Source organism: Camelus dromedarius, chromosome 1, assembly GCF_036321535.1.
Source record: "Camelus dromedarius isolate mCamDro1 chromosome 1, mCamDro1.pat, whole genome shotgun sequence".
In the NCBI taxonomy this organism is placed as follows: Eukaryota; Metazoa; Chordata; class Mammalia; order Artiodactyla; family Camelidae; genus Camelus; species Camelus dromedarius.
Window position 1 is genome coordinate 53445426 of NC_087436.1, and position 19824 is coordinate 53465249.

Genomic DNA, 19824 nt, shown 5'->3' on the forward strand with positions numbered 1-19824 from the left:
CTTTACTTTATTAATTGTTTGTTAACTTACCTCATAGGTTTAACGACCTTTTCTCTTATCTTATATTTTGCAATAAAAGAAGAAAAAACAAACAAAAAATCTCCAAATAACAGTTGGAAGTAATGGGGGTTTGCAGCTCAAATATGCCAGCACAAATGACGTGGAGAGAGAAGGGCAGAGTTGCAGATAACAGCAACAAAAAGGAGAGAAGATGATTGGAGAATAAAAGAGCAGAAATAGTATTTATTCACAGAAAATTCATTACAGGACATGAAGTAACCAAGATAGAAGTAGAACAGTTTCTTAAATCAGAAAGAAACTTCCAAGGCAAGATTCTCAAAGAAAAATGGGCACCAAGGGCAAAGTAAGCAAATATACTGTTTCTTTGTTCAAATCTTGTTTTGTTTTGTATGTATGTCTCTTTTTATAGATTTGCTAAAAGGAGCTTCCTTGAGAATTACTCTCAGAAAGCAGCAATTTAAAGTTGATCAAAAGCTAAGTCCCCAACAACAGATGAATGGATAAAGAAGATGTGGTATACATATATGTATAATGGAATATTACTACCCATGAAAAAGAATGAAATCTTGGCTTATGGGACAACATGGATGGACCTCAACGGTATCATGCTAAGTGAAAAAAGTCATACAGAGAAAGACAAATATTGTATGATTTCACTTATATGTGGAATCTAAAAACCAAAACAAATGACCAAACATAACAAAATAGAAACAGAATCATAGATACAGAGAACAAACAGGTGATTGTCCAGGGGGTGGGGATGGGGGTTTGGGAGCTGAAAGAAATAGGTGAGGAAAATTAAGAGGTGCAAACTTCCATTTGTAAAATAAATGAGTTATAAGTATGAAATGCACAGTGTGAGGAATATAGTCAATATGTAATATCTTTGTATTGACAGATGGTAACTAGATTTATCATGGTAATTATTTTGAAGTATAGAAACATCAAATCACTATGTTGTGTACCAGGAACTAACATAGTGTTATGGTCAATTATACTTCAAAAACAAACAAACTCATAGAAAAAGAGATCAGGTTTGTGGTTACCAAAGGTGGGAGGTGGGGGGAGGAAGAATTGGAGGAAGAATTGGATGAAGACAGTCAAAAGGTACAAAATTCCAATTATAAGACAAATAAAGTATTAGGGATGTAATGTACAACATGATTGATTAACATAATTAACACTGTTGTATGTCATATATGAAAGTTGTTAAGAGAGTAAATCCTAAGAGTTATCATAAGGAAAAAAATTTTTTCTGTTTCTTTAATTTTGTATCTATATGAGATAATGGATATTCACTAAACTTATCATGGTCATCATTTCATGATGTATATAAGTCAACTCATTATGCTACATATATTTTAAACTTATACAATGCTGTATATCAATTATATCTCAATAAAATGGGAAGAAAAAATAAAGTTGATCAAAAAGATACGTGACCCTCATGCTAAGAATTTACTCTAAGAAATAACTGTAAATTTGCCAAAATGCTTACTACAAGGGTGTTCAAATAAATATTATTACAATGGCCAAAAAAAGAGAGATTTGAGTAACACCTTCACAATCATAAAATAAAATTTGCATTTGTTGGAAATAATGTTAGAAAAGAATATGGAAAATATTAATAGGTGGAAGAAAGTAGATTACAAAACATTACTTACAATATGGTCCCATGTGGAAAAACTCAAAATATTTACTTCAAAATCATAAAATGAGTGACAAAATTACAGATATATTGTTTCTTTTTTTATTTGAATTTTGAAACTTTCCATAATTAACATATGTTGTACTTGTCATAAGACAAATGATAGTTAAAATATAATTCAAAACTGCATAACAGGTATTTAAAAATATGTATTTTTGTGAACAAAGACTGGGAAAATCATACCAAAAGTAAAAATAGTAGCATTAGAATGAAGGAGTGTAGGTTTGTTTTTCCCACTTCCCTTCAATGTTACTTATATTCTAAATTAAAAGTATAATATTAAGAGGCTAAAATGTTTTTAATCTGGGGATTATAGAACCTTTAATGCTTAATTTCTTTTCATACATTTATATTCAAAGAGGTAAAATTTTTATTTAATTTATATTCTACTGATAAATTTAATAATTATGTAAGCCTCACTTCTCAAACTTTTATGTGCATATAAATCACATGGGGATCTTATCCAAATGCAGGTTTTGATTCAGTGGATTTGGGGCAGGGCTTGTAGGGCTAGCAAATTCCCAGGTGGTATCCATAACTGCTGGTGTCAGGGAGGTTCACATTTGAGTAGCAAAGATGAAAAACACATCTATGCTCTAGCAATAAGGATTCATATAACACAGATCTGATAACAATTTGTTCAATCAACAAATACATACTGGCCATCTACCCTGTCCAAATCCTCTAAATTTATTGTCTCCGTTCTGGAGAAAAAAAAAATCAAGGCTTTAAACTTTAATACACCTGCTCTTTTCAAAACTTAATGCAGAAGTTGACTTCTTATTTTCAATTACATTCACTTGTCTTTAAAATAATATAGCTATACGTAACATCCAGCCACAAACTCCAAAACTCTTTCATGAAATAATGGCATCAAAATGCTCTTTAATTTTTCCCATGATATTCTCTCTCTCTCTCTCTCTCTCTCTCTCTCTCTCTCCCCCTCCCTCTCCCCCACCTCTCTCTCTCTCTCCCCCACTTCTAATCTTTCCCCCTCTCTCACTTCCCTCTTCTCCTCCCTTCTCCCCCTACCCCCTCTGCCCCTCTCTCCCTCTCTCCCTTTCTCCCTCTTCCTCAGGTTATTAAATGCAAAGCAGCTGTCGCCTGGGAAGCAAACAAGCCTCTCAGTATTGAAGAGGTGGAGGTAGCTCCCCCCAAAGCTCATGAAGTTCGAATTCAGGTGAGTGTGGACTTTCCCAGGGCAGGACAGATGGAGATTTGGCTTCTGTCAGGTCAAGCCTATGTGGTACAGCTGAGAGTGCCAAGAGTTTCCACTACGGGGAATTACATTTTTAGGTTCATATTAAAAGCAAGCATTGGTTCATTCTCGGTTTCAGCATGAAAAAAGAAAAAACAAATAAACAAACAAAGAGGCATTATCCCATTATCCCCAGAAAGAGTGAATTATAATTATTTGTCAGTTGTTCTTGACAATGGGCTTAAATCTAATTGAACTGTCTTAACATTAATCATTAACCCTAAGAATCAGACAAAGGAATTCATTTTAGATTAGAATTAGGTACCTTTTCTTTTTGTTTTCCAGTTGCCAGTTATTGGAAAGTGTTATTAAAAGGAAGACTCAGATTGTGGTTCAAAACAAGGAAAGATCTGAAGTGCTGCCCTGGGCAGCATAGAGGTCTTGGGTGCCCAGGGCAGGGGACAAGCGCGAGATAGCAGGGAGAAGAGAGGGCATTGAGCAGAGAGGGACCATATGCAACAAAATGGATGAATTTCTCCATTTTCCCCACAGCTGACCTGGCTTATATTTTTCCTCAGGATCACCACAGTAAGAGTTTATCCATGAGAATGAGTGGGATATCCTCATGAACAGAATCCTGAAGGTTTACAGGGAAACATTCATAATTAATTTAGGCAATTCTTTATTTGACATCTCCCTTTTAACAATAAAAGTTTTGTTACCTCAATTTTATTTCATGTAGTTTCAACAAAATTTGAACAAGCCCTAGAAACCTGTGTTCCCTCCACTCCCTCTACCTAATAGACTTTAACTTTTCCCTATTACCTCTGATCTCGCCTCTCCTGGAGACAGTAACTGCCAATTCTACCTCTTTGCATGATTTTCCAGGGACAGTAAAGGAAGAAAACAAAGATGCATTAAGAAGAAAGAATATATCTTAATGTATTTGAATTGTTCTTTTTTTTTTTTCAAAGTACAATTTTTTCATTGAGCTCTAAGAGTGTTATAAAGTTTCAAGGTGACACTGGAACTAAAGTAATCCTCCTAACCACACCAGTAATATAATTACAGAAACAAGACTCAAGTCTGTGGTTGCTTTGTAGATAATCGCCACTACCCTGTGCCACACTGATGCCCACATGATCCATCCTCAATATGAAGGGGCTTTTTTCCCAGTGATCCTTGGCCATGAGGCTGCAGGAATTGTGGAAAGTGTTGGGCCAGAAGTGACCAACTTCAAACCAGGTATTTTATTTTCTGATTCCAATTAAATGAAAATTTCAGGATATTTCAGGGATAATTCCTGATACAGCCCTGCCTTTTCATGTTATAACTGGTATTTATTTACATAAGGGGACCATCTTTTCCAAAGCAAAACTGAGACACACAATCTATAACAGATTAATGAGACAGAATATTTGCAATCAGAACTGTCTAACAAAGTCTGGGAAATATGATCACCTTGTTTACAGATAGCACTGAGAAATTGTCCTATGAAAATCCTACAAGGTGAGCTTACACTGAAGCTTCCATGGAGGCACAAATGACAATTTATAACAAACTTCCCTAAATAAAACAGAAAACTATTTTAATATGATAAGAAATTAAAAGAATGATAGTTTATAGATAGCTTAAGTGAGAAATATGCATATGTCAATGTTAGCTTAAATGTCTTTTTGGAAGTTTGTAAGATAAAAATAATATGCATATAAAGTATGTCAATAACTGAAATTATTTACTTTACATTTTGTAACAGATCCACCAAATACTGGAATATGAGCTATGTAATCTTCACTTATCAGGCAGGATGAACCATTTCATTCTTTCCTCTTTTAATGAGGACACTCCAAGCTTAGAGGTATGTTAGTGTCTTTCCATTCCAAACAAGCTTATGGAAATAAATTGCTCTCCAAAATTTGGCATCCATGAAGAAGTATGGCCAATGTAGTCCCAGCTCTGCCACTCACTGGCTGTGCTACCATAGCCAGTTAAGTCACTTTAAAGTGTCTCAGCTCAGATTTCTGTTTTCTAAAGTAGGGACAATAATAGTACCCATCTCAAAGGGTTGTTCTGAGAATTAAATGGGATCATACATGCAAGCAGTTAGAATGATGACTGGCATGTAATAAATGCTGAACAAATGTTAATTATCATTATTAGACCTTGGTCATCAGAGGATAAAAGTCATTATTAAATTAAAATTGAATAAAAATTAGAAAAATGTAGAATTTGAGAGTGAATTAAATGGTAAAACATGGAGAAGATGTATAGTTTACTCTCCATATCTAGCCTATTGCCCACTCCTATTATATAAGGATGCCCTATTCCATGCAGGATGTTTAGAAATGTAATAAATAACGGTCATGATATAATAAATAATAGTCATGATGCAGAATGTTGCAATGCAGCAGAGGCTCAGACAGGACCCTGCACTTGATGATATCAATATAGATGCATTGCTCAACTGCCCAGCAGAGAAACAAAACAAAACAAAACAAAGATAGAATATGCAATATTTGGGAGAATCAGCAATCTTGTAGGTTAACAAAATATTGTAGCCACGTATACTTCCCACTGAATATAAAATGTATACCATAAAGAATGGTGTTTTCCACCAATTCATCTAGTAGAAACTAGTTATAAGTAACATCTTAGGCATCATCCAACACATGGCCTTTTTTCTAGGTGACAAAGTAATTCCACTCTACATGCCTCAATGTGGAAAATGCAAGTTTTGTCTGAGTCCACACACAAATTTTTGTGGAAAACTCAGGTAAGCTCCATAAACTATTAATAAGAGTATAAATTGGTACAAGTACGCTCAGCAGTACATTGGCAATACATAAATGGAGTTGAAGATGTGCAAACTTTCTACTTACCAATTCTAGGTGTGCACAAAAAACTGTTGCAAAATCACCCAACACACTAGAATGATCATTGCAACACTGTAATAGCAAGCAATTGAAAAAGGGCCAAATGTTCATCAGTAAGAGAACAGATTAACAAATTGCTATGCAGTAACACAATGGAATTACTATATAACAATAAGAAAAGCTAAACTTGCTCTAAATGTATCAACATAGAATAACCTCACACATACAACGTTAATGGAAAGAAGCAACTTGCTGAGGAAAATTTAATAAGGGGTCATTTACAAAAACAATACCATATATTGCTTATGGTTCGTGTGTGTGTGTGTGTGTGTGTGTGTGTGTGTGTGTGTGTGTGTGTGTGGCAAAGGTATTTATCACCAGAAGGATAAATGCCAAATTCAGAATAATAGCTACTTCTGCAGGGGATGAGAGAGGAATGCAATGAGTTATAGTAAAGTAATGTATTTCAAGGCCACATAGATATGTCTTGGAGCTAGATTTTGAACCTAGGCAGTCCGGCTCCAAAAGTCTTAATTGCCTTACTCTTTACAGAGACTGTAGAAAGAGCTATTCGTCCTTAATGCTAATTGAAACTAGTTATTTCAAAAGCTAAAATTTTACTACTCTTACATCTATTACTGTGACTCAATTTCCTCATCTATAAAATGACAACAATAATAATGCCTATTTCACAGGGTGGTTGCAGATATTCAAAGAATGAATACAGCCTTTGGCAAACCAATGAAATAATAAATTTTGACAATGACCATCAATTCTTTCTAATGTCACAAAAATAGAGATAAGGTATTACGTGCCTCCAAGTGAAAATGTACACCACTTTAGAAATAGTCCTACAAAAACATAAAACCTGAATTAGATCCAAGCATTTAAATCAAAAATACTATTTTAGAGGAAATACAGGGATGGAGAAACATGTTAAACTAGCTTACAGAAATGTAATTAGAAAAATCTAAAGTGAGGAGAATTTTGTAGGACAAATGACTGTTCCTTCAACAAATAAATTGGAGGGAGAAAATAAGGGGGGGGGGTAAGAACCTATAAATGAAAAGAGACAAGAGACACAACAACTAAATGCAATGTGTAGAACTGAAAAAATCTTTATCTTTTAGACACATATACTGAAATATTTACAAATGAAATAGAGATGTCTGGGATTTACTTCAAAATAGTCCAACATGGGGAGGGTAGGTGCTGGTGTGGAGGAGCAGGTAATAGATGAAACTAGATCAACCATGAGTTGATAATTGCTAAAGCTGTGAGATGGTTACATGGTTCATTTTACTATTCTTTGTACTTTCATTTATCTTTGAGTTTTCCAGAATAAAGTTTTTAATAGAGACATAAAAGAGTAATTGGCACCTAAGAGTTAAAAGAGTTCCTGGCACATAAGAAGCATTCAGTAAAAAGTGTATTATTATTGTCATTATCTTCAAACTACTTCTGGTATATGTTTAGGTGAAGAGTCTCAAGTCATTTTCTCAACTTTTCCATCGAATAAAATTATCATAACAAATATATAACGACTACTAATTTTTTTCAGGCAAGTAATCAGTGGTCCATCTACTTTCTCTCCCTCTCTCTCTCTCTCTTTCTGTATTTTTTTCTAGGAATTTCAGAAATCCTTTTGATAATCAAAAACTAATGGAAGACAAAAGCAGCAGGTTTACCTGCAAAGGAAAACCAATTTACCATTTCATGGGGACCAGTACCTTCTCTCAGTACACTGTAGTGTCAGATACTAATCTTGTCAAAGTAGATGATGACGCCAATTTAGAGAGAGTTTGTCTCCTTGGATGTGCATTTTCTACTGGCTATGGAGCTGTAGTCAACGTTGCCAAGGTAAAATGGTTAATCGCCAGGTTGTGTAAAATAGAAGTTACTGGGAGGCAGCATGCTAAAGCAGCCAGAGTTATCTTCAAAACCTGGATCTGTCATGTATTACCTCTGTGATTTTAGGCAAGTTATTTAACCTCTCTACTCCTGTCTCTCTACAGTAATATCTACTACGTATAGTTCTGGGAATAATTAAATCATATTACATGTGTAAGACATCTGGCCCAGAGGTTAGCATATAGTTGGCACCCAGTTCATGTTAATTTCTTTTCCTTTACTAGCACCATAGATTATATACCATCCCTGATTTAAACACAGCCTGCTTAAATATGTCCCCTAATTACGAATGCTCGTCCTTGGACAGCAGACCCAGTCCAGAGACAGCAGAAACCCCCACCCATCTCCATATAGCCACCCTACTTTCTCCCTGACCTTTGCAGATTCCTCTCCCTCCAACTGTAATAATTCATCCTGCTTCTCACCCTATACCTTTGTGGCTTTGAGGAAGGGTCTCAGACGGCAGCCCTAATGGTAGCAAGATGCATCCCTGGAATCCCATGTCAGAATTTAGAAACTTTTACAAAGCTCTTTAACTGAGAGATCAGAGAGATGTCAATATAACTTGGATGCCTCAAATAACCTCCTTATTTAAACCTCCTTGACATCAATTTTTAACCCCTGACTCTAAACTGCACAAAGCAACCAGAGTGGTCTTTCTAAACAACAAATGTGAAAATTTCACACCCCTTTCCCTATTCCCCTCTTCCTTCAGTATGCTACAGTCATTCTCCATTTCTTCATTTCATGGCTCACTGTTCCCCCGGGCCTGACCCCCAGTCTTTGGGCTCTGAACTGTGGCCTGTGGACTTTTCATACCTGACGACTCCCACCAATGCTGCCTGGAAAGCTCCCCCAGTTCTTCTGGCTGACTCCATTTATTTGTCACTTCCTATTGGAAACCTACTCCAGCCTCCTGGGCACCCTTTGGATGTCCCTCCCAGTTTCCCCTAAAGTATCTGTATCTATCCCTGTCTTTCTTCTATCACGCTATGGAGAGATTTCCCATTTACTTCTCCTTCCTATTAGACTAGTTGCTCCTTAAGGGCAAGAATTCTCTCTTTCACTGCGATATCTCCAGAGTCTAGCCCTGTGCCTAGCACATAGTAGGACCTTGATAACTTCTCAGCAAATGAATGAATAAAGCCAAGTTCATGTACAACCCCTAAAACATCTTCAGCTTTGCAATCCAAATATTCCTTTTTATCAGATCGCTTAGAGTTGTTCAGTGTCAAGGAAATAAATTCAGTCTAACCAAATAAAGAGGCTGATCTAATAGCCAGAATATCAAGATGTGACTTTCCTTTGAGAATTATATCAGCCAAGCAGATAGGATTGCTACTCTTGGCTCTCAGTATATTATCTCCCTCTAAAAATTCACTCACTCATTCATTCATTCAAAATTAAAAAATTAAAAACTATATGGAAATTCAAACTATACTCAGAAGGCTCCTGGAGGAAGGGTGTTGTTAGTTGGGTGGAGTTAAGAGCCAACGTGACCTTGGCAGTCAGGCATATTTTCCTCTAGGTAACATTGGAGACACAGGGAAGAATTATTGCTCTTTGCCTCCCCACCCCCACTGCCCTTTTCTGGAGTCTGTGCTATCACCTACTGTTCTAGTCTTTCTTCAGGAGTATTAACACTAGAGATTCAGCCACAATTTTCTTTTAAATCTGGTCAAAGCTCACCTAAACTTCCAGGACCCGCTCTTCCTGCTGTTGAGGAACAGCTAAACCACTTCGTGAGATGCTCAAAGAAAACTGGTAGGAACAAGAAGTGAAGTATCAGTAATTCTAGTCAAAAGGCAAGAGCTTTAATAATGTTTAATTTACTTCTGGGAAGAAAAGTGATGCAACAACTCTGATTAATTATCTAGGAACCCTATCCCCCCAGCATCCTCAGAACTCCTAGTTCTTTTAAATCTGCTTGTATCCTTTACTGCCAAATTAATCACATTTCACAGAGATATATGGAAGCATGAAAATGACTGTAACAGTGTTGTTTGCTGATGGATAATCACCCACTATTCATAATCCTATGTTTAAGTGGAGGATACTATATAATGACCCCCCCCCGCAGAACTACAATGAAAGACACTTTTACACACAGGAGTCCAGTTGTATAATACAACTGGTGCAGTGCATTCAATTTATGCACTGTTGTGAGCTATGTACAACTACTGCATACAACATTACTTCAATGAAAAATGCAAAAAAAAATGCATCCCACTTTCAGTGAGACTTACTTGCAAACTTTTTAACACAGTCTCTAGAGAATATATTTGTAAATATACTAAACACATGCCACAAACTCACAGTAAATAGTACACAGTGTATATAGAACAAAATTCTGAATATTTGCAAAATACACATTTTACTTCACCTGAGTAGCAAAAGCCAGTGTCGGCATGCCTAAAATCGCATGTAAGTTAAAGTAAAATATATGTATTCTCTCTGTTCCTTAATAATTTTGTTTCCAATTTAGAATGTATCAGTACTCCCCTTGGGCACATTTTCTCTTTCCCTTTTGCTTACACTTTAATTCTAAGTTTTTCATCACCATTAGAAAGTATTAGTTGAGCATCTCTCTGTATAGTAATTTTATTTTGCCACTATACCACTCTACAAAATAACATATTCCAACTACAGCAGCTTTCCTTATCATCTTATATATGTTTCTATTTAATTCAATGTAACAAACATTTATTGAAGACCAAATATAGAGAAGATTCCTGATAACAATGTGAAAGATTACATGCCTTCAAAGATTTCACAGTCTTTGAAAGATACACATGCACACATACAAAATCAATCAAGACTAATTATAAATTGTATAATACAGAAAAAGCAAAAAGGTGGGCGCTAATTTCTAATCAAAGAATCAAGAAACGTTTCACAGGGAGAGTGTAAATTAAGCCTAGAAGTATAAGTTAGATTTTAATTAAAGTTAATACGGTGAAAAGTACATCAGGCTGAGGGAATAGCATAAAATAAGACATGACAAAAGGAAACTGCTGTAGCACTGGGACATCATGGAGATGAAGTCGGAAGGTAACGGGACCAGAAAATGAAAAACCTTCAATACCATGCAAAGAAATTCACTTCATCCATTTGAATGAAGTGATGATTTGGGATGACTGAGTTAATTTACATTTAGAGAAACATCAGTGGTCATTCAAAACCAACTATAACATTAATACAACTAAATAAGGCCTATTAGAAATATAGATGTCAAATTACTTGTGATCTATTTTTAAAAGAAACCAATAAACCCTTTTAAATGTGTAAGCTTCAGTTTTTGTTCTAACACTAATGCAGAAAGGAAAACAAGAGAATAATTTTCACTTCGGTTTGTTCCTTATGTGCTAATAATTCCATTGGTCTTCAAATGTTTCTCCAAATTTAGCCAATGATTCATCCATCTTCACATTGGCAGATTTTCCCCATTTGACCGTATCATTTAGTCTTATGACAGGCAGTCTTTTATTCATATGTTGTTCCTACCCCCACCGCACTCTGTCCCTTTAAAAAGAAGTGAGACAGGCACTTGAAAAGTTCATTTATAATTTTCTTGCCTACAGGTTACACCTGGTTCTACCTGTGCCATCTTTGGCCTAGGAGGCGTTGGTTTTGCTGCTGTAATTGGTTGTAAATTAGCAGGAGCTTCCAGAATCATAGCTATTGACATCAAAAGTGAGAAGTTTGCAAGGGCCAAAGCCCTTGGAGCTACTGATTGCCTCAATCCTGGAGACCTAGATAAGCCCATTCAGGAGGTCATCGTTGAAATCACCAATGGAGGTGTGGATTTTACCTTTGAGTGTGTAGGTGGAGCGAAAGTCATGGTATGTATATTTTTATGATAGGGTGTAATAAATATCACTTATTAACATTAATAAACATTGATGTATGTGCACATTAATATATTTATATTTAATATAAATATATATGTGTATAAATGTTTATATAAGCAATGGTTATTAATACTATATTAGATACTATTATGTTACATAACATATAATTAATTTATTAATAAATATTACTAATTATTACTTAATATTAATGTGTTACTAATGTGTGTTTTTCCTTCCACATGAAATTCAGCAAAAAATTTTAGAAAAAACTTAGAAATGAAGACCCATAATATTATGACCTCATTAGCTGGAGTCCCATTATTTTATATGCAGAGTTGTATAAATTTTCCCTAAAGCATTGTACATACCCACACTGGAATTCATGTTCTACTTTTCGTTTTTTGTTTGACCTTCCAGAGAGCAGCCATGGACAGCATAACAGTAGGTGGGGGATTATGTACAGTCATTGGAGTAAACGTTGGTGACAACGGATTGAATATTTCTGCAATGGAGCTATTAATGGGCCGTACCCTAACAGGAACAAGCTTTGGTGGTCAGTTTATTTTTTTCTTTTAATTTTTTCCACAGTGGTACTCAAATTCTTATAATGAAGATTATTGAACACAAAGGAAAATAATTTGTTGTTTAAATATTGAATGCCTAGAACATATCTGTTGATTATATGAAAGCTATTTATTCTACTAGTTAGTTAAAAGTAAATGGAGTTTGTATAGAAGGATAACTATAATTTGCAAACTGAAATTCGATTTCCATTAAAATGGACCAATATAGGGGAACAAAAGGTAAACTTTGATGAAATTGAGATAATTCCTTATCTAGAAATAAAAAATAATCTTGAATTTTTCTTATAAAAAAATTTGATAAAAGTACAAAAAATTAAAGATGGTGAGGAGATAATCTATTTGAAGCAATCCAAATTTGACCTAATAATATCATTCATTTGAGAAACACTGATTAAACTACCTCTTCATGTCAAGCACCATGTCTTTATTTGGCATTTTGGCCAATTACAGGTTGGAAAGGTATGGAGTCTGTTCCAAAGCTAGCTGCTGACTACAAGAATAAGAAATTCAATCTGGATGCACTGGTGTCCCATACCCTCCCTTTTGACAAAATCAGTGAGGCATTTGACCTAATGTACCAAGGAAAAAGGTAAATTACCAAACAGATGGGTGAGCAGTTTGAAAAACCCTGATGATGATTCTATTTTCATTGGACGTTAAAAACTAACCAGTTTGTCTTTTCTGACACTCTCCACATCATCAGAAGTACTCAATGGGCTTAAAAGATTAAATAGTGACCATTTGGAGAAAAGCCTCCTACTCCATTTCCATAATGTACATGGCCATGCACTATTCTAATAAGAGTGATGGTATGAATTGACACAAATTTTTCATTTTCACAAACAATTAATTGTTAACTCAAGTAGGGCTGCTCCCTAGAGAAAGAGATTTCTACAGTGTAATGCCAGGTTCCCTTAGTACAATATAGCCCTGGGTCTGGAATCATTATGGTCTGCAATTGACACAGAACGCCCACTCCAGGCCCTTCATTATCAGAATCAGGTGATTCTGAAAATATGAGCAGTGAGTGGCAGGTGTCAACTCTTATTCTCTTGCTTTGTTATGGGAGTCCTATAAGTGCATTCTGATCCACAATTTTAGCTATATTCTGTTCCCTTGGCATAAACCCTAAGGACTGATTTATAGAAATTCCCAACTGGGTGATCCCTAGTAACTGGGGAGTAAGACTAGGATCAATAATTTTGGTTAAAATAATCAACCAGAGCATTGGTCAATAGAAGGAAGGACAAAACACCAGGAACAGTGTTGCATAGAGAAGATGCAAAAAGGCAACAAAAAGAAAAGACATCACAAAAGAGACAGGGTAAAAACATATAGTTAAATGACAGGAGTTTGAAACAGGGGATAAATGTTGCAAAAGAAGAAAACAGATCCATGGTGTGAGGACCCAGGATACTTCCTGGGGAAGAAACCTTAGAAAATATCCCTACTGACATGAACTCCCTAACTTGCAAAGGTTTTAGCTGCAATATCAAAAAGAAGTTCAATAAAAAGAAAAGAAATGATCCCTGCTTGGTGTGGTGAGGATGATTTTCTTTGCAATTAAGGAGCAGACTCTTGTTTTCACTCTGAGTACCAGGAGGTTCAAAGGTTTGGAAAGAGATAGCTTAGCAGAAAAGGAATGTGGGCAGGAGAAATTGAATCTCTTGCATGAATTTCTGCAAAAAAGAAATAAAGAATCAATTATGTTACTTTATGTAAATTACATAAAGAAAAAGTATTAGTGGAGGGCTACCTGGCTAAAATCAAATCCCTTTTAAATAAAGATTCGTCCTTGGAGAATGGAGCTCATGCTTTCAATTGGGAAGGGAATGGATGTCTAGAAAACAAGCGGTAAAGACCTCTGACTGAGAATAGCAGAGGAAACAAGTCCCCCAAACCCATTTCCACACTTTGCATGCCCAGAAGAAGCAAGTCTGATGGAGAAAGAGAGTCTCAAGTCTCATCTAGGTCCAGGAATATAAGGCAAGCTACCGGGCAGAACACCATCACATTTCATTTAGCAAGGAAACCTGAGAAAGAACTTGAAAGACCAAAACTGGATGATTCTCTCAATGAAGAAGAAAAAGACCAGGAAGCAAAGAGACATAAAGTCACTTCCAGAGAACCAACTGCTAGACCATTCCCTGCAGAAGAACCAGAAAGAGTAAAACCATAAACATACAAGAAAGAAGAATGAAGGGAAGGAAAAGAAGAAAAGAGACTCAGAAGTCAAACCAAAATAGAACCTAAATAGAAGTCTAAGGAGGATGCAAGACCAGGAGTTCAGGTTGAAATGGGTAGAGGAGATGAGAAAGATAAAAAGAGGCACAGAAGACAACCCAAAGATTCTAGCTGCCAGAGACCTGAAGAAAAAGAATCTGAAAGAGTAAAACCACAAGTTTCTGATTAGAAAGATGAGGATGAAAAGTTCTGGAGACTGCAAGGCCAAGATCAAAGTGACAGCAGGGAGGAGAAGAGATGCAAAACTACATTCAAAGAACCAACTGAGAAAAAAAATGGCTCAAACCAAAACAGCTGTGTCCTCCAAGACCCATCCTCTGACGTGCATTCAGTGCAGACAATATCTGGATAACACTGAACTAAAATATGAACAGCATTCCCCTGATGCAATGGATGAAATACAGTTGTTGACAAATGAGAGAATGTCTATCTTCAATGTCAAAGAATCCGGCTTTGAGAGGCTCTTCCTCAACCAAACTGACGTGCTTCAGCATGTACTATAAACACAATCACCAGTGCCTGATCAACACTAGCCTCATTAAGAAGAAAGTCCAACTCTTCTGGTTCAGCAAAATCAATACATGATGATGGCCCATCTCTTGAAAGTGATTTAATGGCAAAATTCTTGGTCCCATAAATAAATGGTGGATCACTGATTTTAAAAGAAGTGAAAAGGCTCTCATTGGCTTCAGCACCTCATCTGCCAAATATATTCTGATAGATCCCAATACACATTGATGTCCAGCATGATGCAGGAGATCTACTTAAGACAGTAGAGTTCCTGCAGAACAACCCTGACTCAACCTATAAAGACCTGATCAATAAGATTAAGGCCACTGTTCCTCCTGTGCTCATCCTGAATCAATTCACTGAGGAGTCTCTCCTTTGGCATGCCCAGTTTTTGGTGGGACAAGTAAAGAGCTATGATTAGTCTGGGGCTAGTGACAAGTGACCCATCTTCCTGATCTGCTGCATGAGAGACCTGATCAAGTTGGTGGGGACCACCCTGGGAAAGAGGCAAGCTGAAAGACTTCAGACCATTGGGCATTCTGCCAAGAAGAAAGACAAAGACCTCACAAAAGCCATCACTATCAATCTGGTCTACCAGATCTTTGACACTTTCTTCACAGAGCAAATTGAAATGGAGACTAAGAATGCCTTTAAATGCTGGCTGTGTGGCATCTGCGAGTTTTGTCAACAGCCCAAATGTAGAAAGTGTGAAGCCTATAAGGATATGGTTAAATTTGGTGGTAGGGAACAGAGCAAACAGGCTTCCTGAGAGAAGTGTTCCATTTTTTAATCCATGGCCATGAAGGATGAAGATGATGATGAAGTTGATGACAAAATCCCAGAGAAAAAGTGCATCAGGGGAAGGAAAAGAAACAGAGCAAGAATCTGATATGTTGGGTTAGAGAAGTCATCAAGACTGCTGGGGGAACTATATTCAATATCTCGTAGTAACCTATAGTGAAAAAGAATACGAAAACAAATATATGTATGTATATGTATGACTGAACTATTATGCAGTACACCAGAAATTGACACAACATTGTAAACTAACTATAGTTCAATTAAAAAAAAATAAAAGAATACTGGGAAGAAGAGTTACTATAAGAAGGTATGCATTGCCTCAGAAACCCTGGAAGTGGGGAACTGTGTCTCTGTTATTCCAAATGATTCCTGAAAACCATCCTCACGGCACTGCAGGAGGACAGCAGCAAAAGGCAGAGCTTGCATACCCACTGGTTCTGTGCTGGGATAGACAGGGTCCTCCGGGCCACATCAGATCCCCCCTGGAGCAGCTCTTGTTAGATGAACGTGAGGATGTGCAGCTTTTCACACACTCACAGCAAAGTTCCGTCGGAAAACTGGGCCTTGGAGGGAGGCATGGATTCTGAGACCTTGATAACAGAGGGTAATGGGAAGACTTGTTTCTCCCAGCTGTGACATGAACAAGACCATGCAAGATTTGAGAACCCCCCAAAACTCAGTCGATGGAGAAAAAGCATAAATTCTGTATAAGCTGTGTCTGTCTGGCTGAAATGAGGCAAAAAGAAATTCCCAGGATCATGGAGCAGCTTGAGGACCTTGATGGCCAGGGTCTCTTCAGCTCAGCCACCAAGACTGGCATCCAGTATCGAGCGGGCAACAGCATGCATCTCCTCCCTGAGGCCTTCTCATTGGACCAGTCCTGTAAAATATCCACAGAAGGAGCCTGTGGATGAAGATATGTACCCTAAACACTACGAGAACTATTCCAACTATATCTAAGGCATGCCACAAGTTGGACGCCCCTGGGCCATACCAAATTGGCCACATAAAAGATCTTCTGAATCAATAAGAGCGCCCAACACAACACACAGCAAGATCAGACAACAGGTTCTACAAGTCAGCAAAGGCCTCTGTTCTTGCAGGAGGCAGCACTCCTACAGGAGGCTGTGCCTGAAAAGAGGGTTGTAACATAGCACACATAGTGTTTTAAGAGTTACATAGAGGTGGCTGTTTTTCCAAGTGTTTCTGATTATTTGGTGCATACTGACATTGACTATATTTCATAGCCTTTGCTCTTAGGCCTCTATTTTAAAGTTGCAGAGCTCTTTCTACAAAACAAATCCATAAGCAGAAGTCCAGAGTGTGACAAAAGCAGGGATGGAATGTTGTGGGCTCCGCCTGAGGCACCCCCAAGAGAACATCAAGTTCTATTTATGACAGTCTGTGATCTGCTCCTTCCCATGAGTCCGTCCCTACTCTCAGTCCTCCTGCTCTTTCCAGGCCCCTCCTCCTTTTTCTAGAGTTTCTCTCTGTCCACACTTTCCCCAAGGTCTTGGCTTCACTCAGTCTTTTTTGGTGATCCTAATAGTGGTTAGGAGCTAACCTAAAACTAATCCATACAGATAGATACAAAGTTGCTTTACTTCTTAGTTACTATACATCAAAGATTTTCTGAAGAAAAAAGAAAAGAAAAAATACACATTATTTTTAAAGCTACACAAAGTAACTTAGGGCATAAGCCCCAGAGTATCTTGCAAAATCTCAATATCCCCATAAGACTACTCCTCAAGTTAAGAGTTATGTTGGGGTTTGGGGCCTTAGATCCTGGTTCTCATAGCTCCTCCACCACTACCCTTTTTCCCCTAGAGTTCTCCCTCATGGAATATACCCATAAGGACTGCCATGTGGTAGCCAAATGAAAAATGTTGCATTACCTTATTAATAGCTGGGCAAGCCTCCCATACTATCCCAAATAGGCCAGGTAATCAGCAGTAGAATGGAGGTTGAGGGTTAGACACCTGAATGAGGCTTCCTACTTCCCCCTGGTGCACTGAGAAGACCATCTGACTGCCCACACAGCTGGACAGGTGGCAACAGAGAAGGCAGAGGATGGGCCTTCCCAGGGATACTGACCATACAGGAAGCACAACTGAGGACTTATCCTCCTGCCACACCAACTGCATAAAAGCAAGGAAGTGGAAGGCGCACAACACCCAGCTGGCCTGTTAAGGTGCAGTGACCCTGACTCATGTCATAGGTATGTATAGCTCCAGGTCCTGCAGGAAGAAAACAGTTATGCACAACAACCTGCTGATGCCAGGGATTCCCCAGCTCCAGCAGTAAGGTCCGAGATAAGAAATTCTCTGTCCTTGAGGCTTATCCCCCTTTTTGCTTCTACATGTTAAAGGGGTGATCCAGGAGCAGAAATTTTTGAGTTCTCTGAAAGTAGCAACCCAACACACCAACCACTCCCTCTTTTGATGCCAATTTGCCCTAAGCTACAGGAGAGCCAAGAGCAGTGACTGTTTCAAGTCAAAAATCTCACTACACCGGCGGCAGGCTCTACTTCTCTATAGCACCACTGGGCAACAAGGACCTTGACCAGAGTCAAGTGTGGGTTCCCAATTTTCGCCCAGCTTACTAACACCATGTGTAAAGTATTATTAATGTCATGGATGGATGACAAGATAAAGAAACTAGACAACTAGACTTAGCAAAGTGAAATATCTATAAAGAAACATTAAAACAAAAAAATAAAAATTATTTGTGGATTTTGGTTAAACTTATCATGAAAATTATACTGATTACTGTTTTATTATTATTAACAGCATTCGGACAATCCTGCTCTTTTGATGACACCAGGAACAATCTGGAATACTAGATGACTGAATCTGAACCTGTCTGGTTAATTCATAACCTGATGAACCATTAATCACCATGAATTTAAACAGATGTTTACAGTTAACATCTCAATATCAAACAGCTATAATGATTATAAAGCATTTGTATCCATAAAATATATTAATATTCCCTATGTTAAATAACTATGATAATTGATATGTTTATGAATAGAATCATATGATGTTTGGAAATTGTTTAAAACCAGTTCTGAAGAAGTGAGAGTGGAGAATAAAGAGGTCATAAATAAAACTAGATTGGCTATATGTTTATAGTTTTTTAAGTTGGGTGATAAATATATGGGGTTTCATTATACTGCTCTCTCTACTATTGTATATGTTAAAAATTTTTCCATAATAAAAAGCTTTTTACCAGAAAAAAATCACTATTAATATGTAGCATGTAACAAAATACATATATCTTTAAAATATATATCATATATAACACAAGTTACAATAATTTACAAGATACTCTTCTTTAATAAGCTGCTAAATAATTTCCTTTTTAACATCTGTTAATTTCTCTTAGCCCCACCTTACCACTGTGAACTATAATTACAAGTAGTGATCTATCAGAAACTATATAAATGAATACATATAGAGATTATTTTAAAAGAAAATACATCTATACTCTCAAATTTCCATCATTATTAAATAATTGCCCTTTTCCTCTTTGATAATACCACAATATATAATGTTTAGAGCATCACAGAGTTAACCATCTATAATCTGCACTAAGTAATCTATTTTCTATAGACGACTAGAAGTGACAAAGGACAATGTTCTTATAATAAATGTAGTAAGTAAAAATATTTATAGTTATAAGGTATAATAGATAATAAGATTTATATAAAAAGCAAATTGCAAATTTTCAAACTATTATACTTATAGATGCTACAATGGACAGTTTAAGAATAAGATAGATAATTCAGACTAGAGTAACAAAGACTAGCTCTCAATTTAGCATAACTTCTGAAACCTACCAATTTATTTATTTTTTTCATGTTTACCACACATTGAATTCTGAGAGAAGATAAACTTCTCTGAAGTTTTGGCTGAGGAAGGTAGTAATACCTCAGAGTGGAAACATATTCCTGCTTATTTAAGATTCTCTTTCATTAGAAATGGAGGCCAGAGAATTCACCTGTAAAGACTTCCTTTGCTGATACTGTGGGGAACAGGATGCACCCCACAGGTGGTTGGCCTCTCTCTTCCTATTTCATGTATCAGTTACGTCCTTTTTCCTCATGCCTTCCCCTCCTCTC

General features: G+C 36.8%; 1 protein-coding gene, 1 long non-coding RNA gene and 1 pseudogene across 2 annotated transcripts in view; 2 read left to right on the forward strand and 1 right to left on the reverse strand.

The window, feature by feature from the left end:
- Positions 1-19824, reverse strand: part of LOC135321116 (uncharacterized) — a 162573-nt gene that overhangs the window by 131038 nt on the left and 11711 nt on the right. The gene's annotated exons all lie outside the window — the stretch shown is intronic.
- Positions 347-18515, forward strand: ADH4 (alcohol dehydrogenase 4 (class II), pi polypeptide). Its single transcript, XM_010980611.3, has 9 exons — positions 347-364; positions 2808-2909; positions 4031-4172; positions 5613-5700; positions 7429-7660; positions 11293-11553; positions 11980-12115; positions 12597-12735; positions 18491-18515. The coding sequence occupies exons 1-9, from the start codon at positions 347-349 to the stop codon at positions 18513-18515; spliced, it is 1143 nt and encodes a 380-aa protein (XP_010978913.3).
- Positions 14443-16731, forward strand: LOC116157820 (DNA (cytosine-5)-methyltransferase 1-like; annotated as a pseudogene).

Bases quoted from the DNA above. Each gene is read 5' to 3' on its own strand.
- ADH4 (XM_010980611.3), top strand. The intron at 2,910-4,030 runs GTGAGTGTGGAC...GTTGCTTTGTAG, and splicing joins CTCATGAAGTTCGAATTCAG to ATAATCGCCACTACCCTGTG. The intron at 7,661-11,292 runs GTAAAATGGTTA...TCTTGCCTACAG, and splicing joins CTGTAGTCAACGTTGCCAAG to GTTACACCTGGTTCTACCTG.